The sequence below is a fragment of the Nerophis ophidion genome, linkage group LG03, assembly GCF_033978795.1.
Source record: "Nerophis ophidion isolate RoL-2023_Sa linkage group LG03, RoL_Noph_v1.0, whole genome shotgun sequence".
In the NCBI taxonomy this organism is placed as follows: Eukaryota; Metazoa; Chordata; class Actinopteri; order Syngnathiformes; family Syngnathidae; genus Nerophis; species Nerophis ophidion.
In genome coordinates this window covers 19759442-19773890 of record NC_084613.1, presented here as the reverse complement: position 1 = coordinate 19773890, position 14449 = coordinate 19759442, and the positions used below count along the sequence as shown (strand labels likewise).

General features: G+C 37.8%; 1 protein-coding gene across 1 annotated transcript in view; it reads right to left on the bottom strand.

Annotated features, from left to right (window-relative positions):
* hsd17b12a (hydroxysteroid (17-beta) dehydrogenase 12a) overlaps positions 1 to 14449 on the bottom strand; it is a 68287-nt gene that overhangs the window by 7444 nt on the left and 46394 nt on the right. The window contains exons 5-10 of the mRNA XM_061894523.1: positions 11309 to 11373; positions 11172 to 11216; positions 10901 to 10935; positions 5218 to 5299; positions 5078 to 5143; positions 1800 to 1949 (exon numbers count right to left, since the gene is read on the bottom strand). Coding sequence (XP_061750507.1) covers positions 1800 to 1949; positions 5078 to 5143; positions 5218 to 5299; positions 10901 to 10935; positions 11172 to 11216; positions 11309 to 11373 — 443 coding nt within the window. The remainder of the gene's footprint in view (positions 1 to 1799; positions 1950 to 5077; positions 5144 to 5217; positions 5300 to 10900; positions 10936 to 11171; positions 11217 to 11308; positions 11374 to 14449) is intronic.

Below are 14449 nucleotides of genomic sequence, written 5' to 3'. Positions count from 1 at the left end.
ACAGAAAGCAACAACCCTTTTGTTTGAATGAGTGTAAATGGGGGAGGGAGGGTTTTTGGGTTGGTGCACTAATTGGAAGTGTATCTTGTGCAGAGGTGGGTAGTAACGCGCTCCATTTACTCCGTTACATCTACTTGAGTAACTTTTGGGATAAATTGTACTTCTAAGAGTAGTTTTTATGCAACATACTTTTAATTTTACTTGAGTATATTTATAGAGAAGAAACGCTACTTTTACTCCGCTCCATTTATCTACAATCAGCTCGTTACCCGCTACTTTTTTTTTTCATCGATCTGTTAATGCATGTTTTGTTTGTTTTGATTTTGTCAAACACGCATTCAAAGTAGGAACTACGCATGCCTGCGTTTCCCCAATCAAATGCAGTCACTGGTGACGTTGGACCAATCAAACAAAACCAGGCGGTCACGTGACCGCCACACGTCGAATCCGACCTAAAAAGTTGAAAAACTTATTGGGGTGTTACCATTTAGTGGTCACTTGTGCAGAATATGTACTGTACTGTGCAATCTACTAATACAAGTTTCAATCAATCAATCAAAAGTGTAAAGGAAAAAAAACACTTTTTATTTCAACCGTACTTCCCGTCAAAAGCCTAAAGACTGATCGCACAGTTCCTGTCTTCACAATAAAAGTGCCACTCCATCGCGCCTGCGCTAACAAAATAAGAGTTTCCGAAAGCCAGCGCAAACAAGCGAGCAAGCTACGGAGTTTGCCGCCAATGTATTTCTTTTAAAGTGTATAAAAACGAATATGGAAGCTGGACAAATAAGATGCCAAAAACCAACGACTTTCATGTGGTATTAGACAGAAAAGAGGAACTTCGTTTCTCCTCCATTTGAAAATGTGGACATTATCAGCACTATATTGTCTGATTCCAATCAATGCAAGTCATCAGAATCAGGTAATACACCACCTTATATTCTTGTCTTCATGAAAGATAGGAATCCATATGTTAAACATGCATGTATATTCATTAAAACACCTTTAACATTTCAACAAAAACGGCAAAATAAAAAACTATAAATTATAAACTGTGTATATATATATATATATATATATATATATATGATATGTGTGTGTATGTATATATGAGGTAGATCACCTCGACTTGGTCAATTATTATTGGGGTGTTACCATTTAGTGGTCAATTGTAGGGAATATGTACTGTACAATCTACTAATACAAGTTTCAATCAATCAATCAATCAATCAATCAATAAATGCCTACTGAGCCTATGGTGCTGTTAAGTTATTGTGGCTCAATTTGCCTTATTTTTTTTATTTTAATGTATTATTATTTAATATATATTATTGTTTTAGTTGCTTAAGAGATATTCCTGGCTATGAATTTGCTCATTGCTATTTTTATGTTTTTGTGCATTATCTGTTGCCGTAATTACTAAACAAACAGGTTACTCATCAGTTACTCAGTACTTGAGTAGTTTTTTCACAACATACTTTTTACTTTTACTCAAGTAAATATTCGGATGACTACTCCTTACTTTTACTTGAGTAATAAATCTCTAAAGTAACAGTACTCTTACTTGAGTACAATTTCTGGCTACTCTACCCACCTCTGAGCTTGTGTTTTTTATGTTATTTAAAAAAAAAAAAAAAAAAAAGGTAAGAACTTCCTGTTTGTGCGTATGCCAACAAAGCTTTCATCCCCAAGCCTGCTGTGACTTGTCTTGTGGGCAACATTAAGTCCCTTCCGCCCTCTAGTGCAAAGATTCGCCGTTCAGAAACATTGTCCAGTGACCTGCGGCGTGCGGATCTTACCATGACGGCGTGGGGGAAGTATCCGTTGGTCTGACTCTGCAGGCCCACGGTGCTTAGCTCGGCGGCCACGTAGCGCTCAGGGGTGGGCTTGTCCAGGGTGGGCTTCCTGATGCGGGTCATCTTGGTGACCACGAAGAAGGGCAGCACGCTCTGCGGGAGGACGACAGCAGGCAGCTCAGTTTTGTTGCACAAACTTTTCGCGGCGTAACTTAAATACCTACTGAAACCCACTACTACCCACCACGCAGTCTGATAGTTTATACATCAATGATGAAATATTAACATTGCAACACATGCCAATACGGCCTTTTTAGTTTACTAAATTGCAATTTTAAATTTCCCGGGACTTTTTTCTTGAAAACGTTGCGTAATGATGACGTGTACGCGTGACGTCACGGGCTGTTATGAACAGGAGCACTGCACACACACACAGCTAAAAGTCGTCTGCATTAACGGCATAATTACACAGTATTTTGGACATTTGTGTTGCTGAATCTTTTGCAATTTGTTCAATTAATATTGGAGAAGTCAAAGTAGAACGATTGAGTTGGGAAGCTTTAGCCTTTAGCCACACAAACACACGGTGAATCCTTGTTTAAAATTCACGGAGTTGAAACTTTACTATGGATCACAGCGGACATGGATCCGACCACTTGTCAACCAGCAGGTTTCGGTGAGGAAATTGTGGTTAAAAAGTCGCCTCTTACCGGATATCAGCTGAGCTTGTGCCGTCCATACAGCTGCCGTCGACTTCCCCGAGACACTGCACGTCAACACCCGGCCGTGGACGTACACTTCCGACTATCAGGTACTGTTAAACTCACTAAAACACTAGCAACACAATAGAAAGATAAGGGATTTCCCAGAATTATCCTAGTAAATGTCTCTAAAAACATATTAATCTGTCTCAATGCAACGCGATTGCAATCGGGTTTTTTAAAATTTATTTATTTATTTATTTTCTAGTCCGTCGCTATCAATATCCCTAAACACAAATCTTTCATTCTCGCTCAAATTAATGGGGAAATTGTTGTTTTCTCAGTCCAAATAGCTTTTTTTTTTTTAGAGGCTCCCATTAAAAAATCAATGTGAATATGTGAGGAGCCATCAACATGTGACGTCATCTTCTGCGACTTCCGGTAGAGGCAGGGCTTTTCTCCAGTAGCGAACATTATCGTCGATGTTCTCTACTAAATTCTTTCAGTAAAAATATGGCAATATCGCAAAATGATCAAGTATGACACATCGAATGGACCTGCTATCCCCGTTTGAATAAGAACATCTCATTTCAGTAGGCCTTTAAATATGGGATTGGTGTGACAAAACGTATATATATTTTTTTAAGTCGAACAGTCCTCATGTGATTTATGTCGTATTGCTTCTCTTCACTATGTTAGCCTGTCCTGTGTCCAAAAGATGCCACTCTTTTTAGCCCCTCCCACCAGAAGACGTCTATCGTGACGGGACGCACGGTAAAGCCTCAAGAACCCATATCCGAAAACAAACAGGAAGTCGGACATCTTGGTCTCCCTCGGCTGTTTTTATTTAGTCCCCCCAGGGGACTTTGACCGATTGAGTCGCGGTTGAAATCCCAAATACCTGGACATGGAGGTGATGTTGAAAACGCCATAAAATATGGGTGTGGCATGGCGCCACAAAACACATTAGCATGCTAGTATGCTAACTTGTATTGGCTAATTTTGCAGCAGTACACCTAAGAGACACATGCTGTTAGCATGCTATTACGAGCCCGCTAACTCTTTTTTTTTTTCCCCCACTGAGTTTGCAGCCCTACGCCTCAGAGTCCTTTAACTTGATAATTGACACATGCTAACTCTTAGCATTTAGTGGAAAAAGAATTTAGCGCGTTAATGTTAGTATGGTTGTATTTTAACATTAGCGCGCTGACTTTTTTCCTCTCATTTTGCAGCTGTACAGTCATTTAACTTGGCACTTGACATATGCTGTCAGAATGCTAGCATGCTAATATTAACGTGCTAACTTTTTCACTAATTTTGCAGCCATACATGATTCATTTTACTTGGTACTTGACACATGCTAAATATGTCAAGCACCAAGCAAATTTGCTAACATTAAGATTCCAACAATAGGGCGCTAAATGTTCTTGCTAATTTTACAGCTGTACACCTCAGAGTCAGTTAACTTGATACATGTTAACTGTTAGCAATAGCTCGCTAACTTTCTTTTCACAAATTTTTCAGCCGTACATTTCAGAGTCACTTGACTAAGCTACCAAGCATGCTAACATTAGTGCACTAACTTTTACTTGCTAATTTTGCAGCTGCATACCTCAGAGACAGTTAACTTGATACTTGACACATGCTAACTGTTAGCATTAGCTTGCTAACTTTCTTTTCACAAATTTTTTCAGTCATACATTTAATAGTCATTTAATTTGGCACTTGACCAAGTTAACTAGCGTGCTAACATTAGTACACCAACGTTTATTTGCTAATTTTGCAGCCGTACACCTCAGAGGCATTTAACTTGGTACTTGAAAACATGCTAACTGTTAACATGATAACATCTTAACATTGACGTGCTAACTTTTTTAACCACTCATTTTGCAGCCGTACACCTCAGTCATTGTTTACTTGGTACTTAACATATGCTAAATGCCAACATTAAGATGCTAACATTAGCGTGTTAACTTTTTTTTTCACAAATTTTGCAGCCGTACACTTCAGAGTCATTTAACTTGGCACTAACTAGCATGTTAACATTAGTGCTCTAACTTTTACATCTGTACATTTCAGAGTCATTTTACATGTACTTGACACATTCTGAAATTAACGTGCTGGCTTTTTATTCCTACTAATTATGCAGTTGTACACCTCACAGTCATTTTTAAATTGGCACTTGACATATGCTAAATATAAACTAACATTAAGATGCTAACATTAGCATGTTGACTCTTTTCCCCCCAATAATTTTGTACACCTCTGAGTCATTTAACTTGGCAGTTGACACATGCTAACTGTAAGCACGCTAAATTTAGCATCGGGAAGGATGAGACCAATAGCGCCATGTGTGCCCGCTGAATCGCATGTACGGGGGTTGCACGGGGTGCGAGGGCTCATTGAACGCTACCCGCTGGTTGAATTAATTTTGTAATATTCCTTTGGTCAAACGTTACAAGTTTCAAATTATTGATTTAGTGTGATTGATGCTGTATTACTGCATTTTCCAGTGTTTAGCTGAATCAATCAAATATATATATTTTTTCTAAACAGTTGAAAAAAATACACGAGACTCACCTGGATGATGACGCCCTGACGCCTGTACTCCTCCTGGAGGCCGCGGGAGAAGAAGTCCACAAAGGCCTGATGGGAAAAGGAGACGTCGTATAACTCGAATAAAAAAATAACTGTCATAGTTTGGGAGGTGACGCACGCACTTTGGTGGCAGAGTAGACGGTGAGCAGAGGGAGGGGGTACATGCCACTGGCTGACGAGATGTTCAAAATCACACCTTTGGATCTGAAAAAAACCGCAAGAAGATTTAAGAAAGAAAAAAAAGGGTTGCTTGTCCCACCGCAACACAGCGAGCATAAGTTTGAGCAATTTGCAGCGTGCGCTCAGACTTCATTTGACAAAATAGTACAGTTATTTGCCCTTTTGAATCCTTGATCTGTTTTTAAGCCAGGAAAAATGTATTCTAGAAATGTAGAGGAGAAAAATGTACTAAAGTAAAGTACCAATGATTGTCACACACACTAGGTGTGGTTTTGACCCATCCACTTGATCCACCCTTGGTAGGTGAGGGGAGCAGTGGGCAGCAGCGGTGCCGTGCCCGAGAATCATTTTTGGTGATTTAACCCCCAATCCAACCCTTGATGCTGAGTGCCAAGCAGGGAGGTAATGTATCCCTATCAGAGATGCGTGGTTTGCGGTCTCATCCGCGGAGTAACACAACATAAATGCAACACAACAAATACCCAGAATCCTTTGCATTCATGAAACTCCTGACTATTTTATACACACTATAGTTAATTCTAAAAATGTTTTTTTTTTAAATGAAAAAAAAAAATATTGCATATTATGTTTTTGTTGGGGCTTCACGGTGGAAGGGGGGTTAGTGCGTCTGCCTCACAATACGAAGGTCCTGAGTAGTCAGGGTTCAATCCCGGGCTGGGGATCTTTCTGTGTGGAGTTTTCATGTCCTCCCCGTGAATGCGTGGGTTCCCTCCGGGTACTCTGGCTTCCTCCCACTTCCAAAGACATGCATCTGGGGATAGGTTGATTGGCAACACTAAATTGGCCTTAGTGTGTGAATGTGAGTGTGAATGTTGTCTGTCTGTGTTGGCCCTGCGATGAGGTGGCGACTTGTCCAGGGTGTACCCCGCCTTCCGCCCGATTGTAGCTGAGATAGGCACCAGCGCCCCCCGCGACCCCAAAGGGAATAAGCGGTAGAAAATGCATGGATGGATGTTTTTGTTGATTTATTATAATTTAATAACTACATGTTCCATTTAAGGTATTTATTACTACAACTTTTTTTTAAGGAATAACCATTTCCCATTCTCGGTTGAATAGCAACACTAAATTGTCCCGAGTGTGAATGTTCTCCATCTGACGTGGCGACTTGTGTACCCCGCCTTCCGCCCAAGGTCAGCTGGGATTGGCTCCAGCCGACCTGTGACCGCGAAAAGGACAAGCGGTAAAAAATGCATGGATATTTTACATTCTCCTTTATAAAGCATTGAGTTTATTTTTAAAAGTACATTATAGATAAAAGGCATCATTATTATAAATACAAATCATTTGTCCTTTTGGATGCAGACTTGATTTCAATGAACAAAAATAATTCAAAAAATGTTAAAAAATACAATGTTTTTTCTTAATACTTAATGATTTTTTTTTTTGTTGATTATTTGTAAACTAATAAATACTTATGTTTAATTTAATATATTATTCCATGATTTTTTTTTTTTTATCAACAACCAATTATTTTTTTATGTTCTTTTTTGAAGCCTTTTCATGTAAAATATATTATTAAGTGTAATATTATTCTTTTAGTTCAAATCCCAGCAACAGTTTTTCTGCTGAGTGGAAACCCTGTGACTACACGCAAGCGCACGCACGGATCGGCAGTGTGCGTTGCCATGGCAGCCTGTTGCTGCAGTGATGTAGATGAGAGATCTAGGTTCAAAATGTGCCTGCGTCTCCATTGGCCGACAGCGGTCACGTGGGAGCGGCTGGGCCAATCGGGCCGCGGGCACTTAGTGTGAATTGAAAGCTTGTTTGTGTGTTTGTGGACAAAAATGCAGGGGAACAGAAGGGTTGTCGTGTGGCGCGGAACACACCCAGGGTTTCCAGCATCTTTTCGAACAGAAATAATACACACACATACATACATACATACATATCTTGATTGGATTATCCAAAGAATAGTGCTCGATACCGTGGTAGAGCGCAATATGTATGTGTGGGGAAAAATCACAAGACTACTTCATCATACATACATACATACATACATACATACATATATATATATATATATATATATACACACACACACACACACACACACACACACACACACACACAGTGGGGCAAAAAAGTATCTAGTCAGCCACCGATTGTGCAAGTTCTCCCACTTAAAATGATGACAGAGGTCTGTAATTTTCATCATAGGTAAACTTCAACTGTGAAAGACAGAATGTGAAAAAAAAATCCAGGAATTCACATTGTAGGAATTTTAAAGAATTTATTTGTAAATTATGGTGGAAAATAAAAATTTGGTCAATTCAAACAAGGAAGATCTGTGGTTCTCACAGACCTGTAACTTATTCTTTAAGAAGCTCTTCTGTCCTCCACTCGTTACCTGTATTAATGGCACTTGTTTGAACTCGTTATTTGTATAAAAGACACCTGTCCCCTACCTCAAACAGTCAGACTCCAAACTCCACTATGGCCAAGACCAAAGAGCTGTCGAAGGACACCAGGAAAATAATTGTAGACCTGCACCAGACTGGGAAGAGTGAATCTACAATAGGCAAGCAGCTTGGTGTGAAAAAATCCACTGTGAGAGCAATTACCAGAAAAAGGAAGACATACAAGACCACTGATAATCTCCCTCGATCTGGGGTTTCACGCAAGATCTCATCCCGTAGGGTCAAAAAGATCACGAGAACGGTAAGCAAAAATCCCAGGACCACACGGGGGGGCCTGGTGAATGACCTGCAGAGAGCTGGGACCAAAGTAACAAAGGTTACCATCAGTAACACTACGCTGATCGGGAATCAAATCCTGCAGTGCCAGACGTGTCCCCCTGCTTAAGCCAGTGCATGTCCAGGCCCGTCTGAAGTTTGCCAGAAAGCACATGGATGATACAGCAGAGGATTGGGAGAAGGTCATGTGGTCAGATGAAACCAAAATAGAACTTTTTGGTATAAACTCAACTCGTCGTGTTTGGAGGAAGAAGAATACTGGGTTGCATCCCAAGAACACCATACCTACTGTGAAGCATGGGGGTGGAAACATCATGCTTTGGGGCTTTTTTTCTGCTAAGGGAACAGGACGATTGATCCGTGTTAAGGAAAGAATGAATGGGGCCATGTATCGTGAGATTTTGAGCCAAAACCTCCTTCCATCAGTAAGAGCTTTGAATGGTTGACCAAATACTTATTTTCCACCATAATTTACAAATATATTCTTTAAAATTCCTAAAATTTGAAATCCTGGATTTTTTCCCCATATTCTGTTTCTCACAGTTGAAGTGTACCTATGATGAAAATTACAGACCTCTGTCATCATTTTAAGTGGGAGAACTTGCACAATCGGTGACTGACTAAATACTTTTTCTACCCCACTGTAATATGTGTATATATATATATATATATACATATATATATATATATATATATATATATATATATATATATATATATATATATATATATATACATATATATATATATATATATATATACACATATATATATATATATATATACACACATACAGTATATACACACAGTATATACACACAAACACACACATTTTTTTTTTTTTGCAAATAATAATCAACTTAGAATTTCATGGCTGCAACGCATGCCAAAGAAGTTGGGAAAGGGCATATTCACCACTGTGTAACATCACCTTTTCTTTTAACAACACTCGATAAATGTTTTGGAACTGAGGAAACTAATTGCTGAAGCTTTGAAAGTGGAATTCTTTCCCATTCTTGTTTTATGTAGAGCTTCAGTCATTCAACAGTCCGAGGTCTCCGGTGTCGTATTTTCCGCTTCATTTTCCATGGGAGACAGGAAAGTACCCGCACTCTTTTGCAACGAAACCACGCTGTTGTAACACGTGGCTTGGCATTGTTTTGCTGAAATAAGCAGGGGTGTCCATGATAACGTTGCTTGGATGACAACATATGTTGCTCCTAAACCTGTATGTACCTTTCAGCATTAATGGTGCCTTTACAGATGTGTAAGTTACCCATGCCTTGGGCACTAATACACCCCCATACCATCACAGATGCTGGCTTTTGAACTTTGCGCCAATAACAATCCAGATGGTTATTTTCCTCTCTGTTCCGGAGGACACCACGTCCACAGTTTCCAAATGTAATTAGAAATGTGGACTCGTCAGAGCGCAGGACACTTTTCCACTTTGCATCAGTCCATCTTAGATGAGCTCAGGCCCAGCGAAGCGGGCGGCGTTTCTGGGTGCTGTTGATAAATGGGTTTGGCTTTGCATAGTAGAGTTTTAACTTGCACTTACAGATGTAGCGACCAACTGTAGTCACTGACAGTGGTTTTATGAAGTGTTCCTGAGCCCTTGTGGTGATATCCTTTACACACTGATGTCATTTTTTGATTCAGTACCGCCTGAGGGATCAAAGGTCTGTAATATCATCGCTTACGTGTAGTGATTTCTTCAGAATCTCTGAACCTTTTGATGATTTTACGGACCATAGATGGTAAAATCCCTAAATTCCTTGCAATAGCTCGTTGAGAAATGTTGTTCTAAAACTGTTCGACAATTTGCTCACAAAGTGGTGACCCTCACTCCATCCTTGTTTGTGAATGACTTAGCATTAATGGAGGCTGCTTTTATACCCAATCATGGCACCCACCTGTTCCCAATTAGCCTGCACACCTGTGGGATGTTCCAAATAAGTATTTGATGAGCATTCCTCAACTTTATCAGTATTTATTGCCACCTTCCCCAACTTCTTTGTCACGTGTTGCTGGCATTAATTTCTAAAGTTAATCATTATTTGCACAAAAAAAAAATGTTTATCAGTTTGAACATCAAAAATGTTGTCTTTGTAGCATATTCAACTGAATATGAGTTGAAAATTATTTGCAAATCATTGTATTCCGTTTATATTTACATCTAACACAATTTCCCAACTCATATGGAAACAGGGTTTGTATGTATGTATGTATGTATGTATGTATATATATATATATATATATATATATATATATTTATATATATATATATATATATATATATATATATATATATATATATATATATATATATATATACACATAAATATATATATATATATATATACACATACACATGCTTATACATATATGTACATACATATACATACATATATACGTACATGTATGTACATAAACATATGTATGTACATACATGTACGTACGTACATACATGTACGTACGTACATACATACATATACGTACATACATACATATATGTACATATATATATATATACACACATATGTACACATATATGGATAAAAATATATAAAGAAAATTGATAAAACAATATATACAAAACATGATAAAAATATATAAAAACATACATATTTATAAAACATATACAAAACATTGATAAAAATATATAAAACATATACCGGTACTTTAAGTACACATTTTTTACATGTGTTTTTAATGTATATGTTTTATTTCTATATTTAAAACAATACAAATATATATATATGTAAAACAGACATAAAAAAATCTATAAAAAATATGTACTTTATACCTATATATATATATATATATATATATATATATATATATATACATATTTTGTATCTATTTTTTTTTTCCACGTAATGACAACAAAAAACCTCCATCTCACCTCTCAGCCATTCTGGGCAGCACTAAGCGGGTCATCTGGGAAGCACAAAAAAACTCAATGAAAAGTCAGCACTTCAACACACAAATGAAAGTCAGCAATGCAGTTGGGGGGTGGGGTGGGGGGGGGGGAGTAGCAAAGTAGAAGAGGCAAAAAGGAGGGAGCGTTCTGCGTGGGCAGCGGTTGCAGACAGCGTTGGCGTCGTCCACCGTTGCTTTGGGAACAAGTGAGACACTGCAGGTAGCGCAGCGGCGTGAGGAGCCCAGGATCTTACCTGGCACACCGATGCCATGTTGACGTTGATCATGTTTGTGATGAACTGAAACACACATGCAAATGTATTTATTTATTTATTTATTTATTTTTATTGGTGCAAAAAGACCCAAATGGACAAAAAGTAGCGCCACTCACGTTGTCCAGGTCTGGAATACAGAGGTAGTACTCGGGGTAGGCGTAGGACACACCAACGTTGTTGACTGAAATAAACAACCACCAAACAATAAGCTTGACAAGCAGCACGTATGGACGCAAGGGGGCAGCAGAAACAATCAGAAGAGCAGTAAGTGCATTTAATTTGAAAAATTGCACTTCAAATATGATTAATATGCTATAGAGCGGTTTATGTTTTGGCCCATGCAAAGTGGAACGTGGCTAAATAAATAAACAAAACAGACCAACAAGTGTAAAGCGGAAGAAGCTGAAATGTTGATGCATATTTTGTACATGTATTTAGAGCTTTGTTTTTGGAAAATAAATACATAAATCAATAAAAAAGTTAAATCAGCAACTCTCCAGTCACTGTGAACATGAACTGCCTCGTTTAAAAAAAAAGAAAGAAAAAGAAATTTAATTAAAAACGTTTTAAAAACTAAAATGAAAAGAATACTAGCATTGCTCAACTTATCATGCATAATATTTGCCCTTCCTCTCCAGGGTGACCCTAAAGCCTATCCAAGACATTAATCGAACATTTCATTCTATTTTTATTTTTGAGAAAAAGCTGAAATGTTGATAAGTTATCTACATGTTTTTAGCCTATTTACAGGGAGGTGGAAAAATTCTATGAAGTATACTTGTTAGTATTGCTCAGCTCATCTTGCATGTTATTGCCCTTAATGTATTTTAAAATTAAAATAACTTAGCATTGCTTAGCTCGTCTTGCATGTTATTTGCCCTTTCTAACCCTCCAGAGACATAAATAAAACATTTTATTCAATTGTAATATTGAGAAAACTCACAATTTTTGATAAGGAATTTATACGTTTTTTTAGCCTTTTAATGAGGGGAATATATACAGGTGCACACACATATACATACATATATACACACACATGTATATATATATATATACACACACTAATTTATATATGATACATATATATACACATACATACACATGTACTGTATATACATACAAATATATACACACACATTTATATATATATATATATATATATATATATATATTAGGAGTGGGCAAATTAATGCGTTAATTACGAGTTAACTCATCAATCTATTAACGCCGACAATTATTTTATCGCACATTTGCGTATGTTGTTTACATGCTTTTATTTTGTTAACGCCTTTTCTTAACAAGATGGCGTCGCCCGGACGGGCTTCGGCGTCGAGGGGCTCTTGGTAAAGATGGAACATTTGGCAAAAATACCGGACAATTCTGCAAATTTCATGGCTGGCTTACAGCGTGGTCACTCCGGGATCACTTACGACCGCCAGACAATTCTGAATGTGGATGGATCGGGCCGTTTTGGACTGAATGACGCGTGCTTGCTAGACCGGCTAGCTAGCATGGGAATACTTTGCCGGCTACATCCAGCGGCTTGTGAGGCAGCGGAGTATATGTGTTGTCTGTCTATTTATGAATCATGCAGACGAGGAGTGTTGGCTGAGTTCTTAACGTTTGCTTTCAGAGCGTGCATATCACAACATACAAGATGCCGTCATGGCGACACACAACCTATACCGGGCTACCGCGCATGCTTGTCACTCCTGTTGCATGCTGGGTAGGGTAGTTCTTTTTTTCCCAGGCTCATAACAATCACAATATAGTACCATGTATATGATGCGTTCAGTTTATCAAAGCACCAAGCAAAATTCCCACCATATCAATTCCTAGATATGGTCATAATTATTTTAAGTGCACTACGCAGAATAAACACAACATTATTAATATTGCTACTACGGATAATTTGATCAAAAATTCCCTATAACAGCCCACTACCTATAATATAGTTTTTTTAAACATAAGATCCCTGATTAAAAAAATGTTTCTGCCGTTACCTCAGAAATTGCCTGTTCAGATGTTCTGATTGTGGCTCAGAGATTTGTATGTAGATTATATTTATTTTCCATAACAAACAGGATAACTTAAATACCCTGGCAGTGGCAATAAGCTTAAATGTTTGTATTTACATTTTTTGAGTTGATTTTCATAAAATATGCTATTTAACTGCTACTGTTTAACAAGGACTGATTTAAATTGTGTTTGCACAACAAATGTTTTGGCGCTTTTGTTCATGTGGGAGAATATTCCAATAAAGGTGCACTACACACTACTTTTGAATTCATTATTGGGCTTTGCGTATACAATGCAGTTAATCGCGATTAATCGGAGAAATAGTGCGATTAACTTCGATTAAAATGTTTTATCGTTGCCCAGCCCTAATATATATATATATATATATATATATACACACACACACATAACAAACATACATACACATTTACTGTATATACATACAAACATATACACACACACGTGTGTGTGTGTGTGTATATATATATATATATATATATATATTATATATATATATATATATATATATATATATACACACACACACACACACACATAACAAACATACATACACCCACATAAATATTTACTGTATATACATACAAACATACATACATTTACACACACGTGTGTGTGTGTGTATATATATATATATATATATATATATATATATATATATATATATATATATATATATATATATATATGTTCGCGTACATGCATAAAATTTCCTTTCCTCTACAGCAGTGTTTCTCAAGTAGTGGGTCAAGCCTCCTTGGGTTGAGCGTGTTAAGGTTTGGGGGGTTGGAGGGGGGCCAGTGAGAGACAAGGGTCTTGCAGTATTAGTCTCTTTTTTTTTATTCTTGAACGTTACACAAGCCTCCAGCCAGGTGGCAGCACTGCTGGATTTAATAAACAGGCCTTGGCCGATATTTGATTAGTCAATTAACCGAGGATAAATTAAAAATAAAGTCGGTAAGTTTTCCAGCCTCCATAAATCGCCATGTGCATGCTTCAAGGGCATTCGCCCTTTTCCTCGCTTTTAGCGGCTCGGCGCGTTTGTACCATAGCGGAATGAAAAGAAGCAGGTGAATTATTTTGTCCTCATTAGGTGTCTGACTCTTTGTAGCCCGCTAGCATCACACAGTGCAACTAGTTAGCATGTAGCAGCTAACATGGACAAACAGGATGAGAAAAAAATGATGTGCTTAAGGGGGGGAATGGGCGTGACAAAAAAT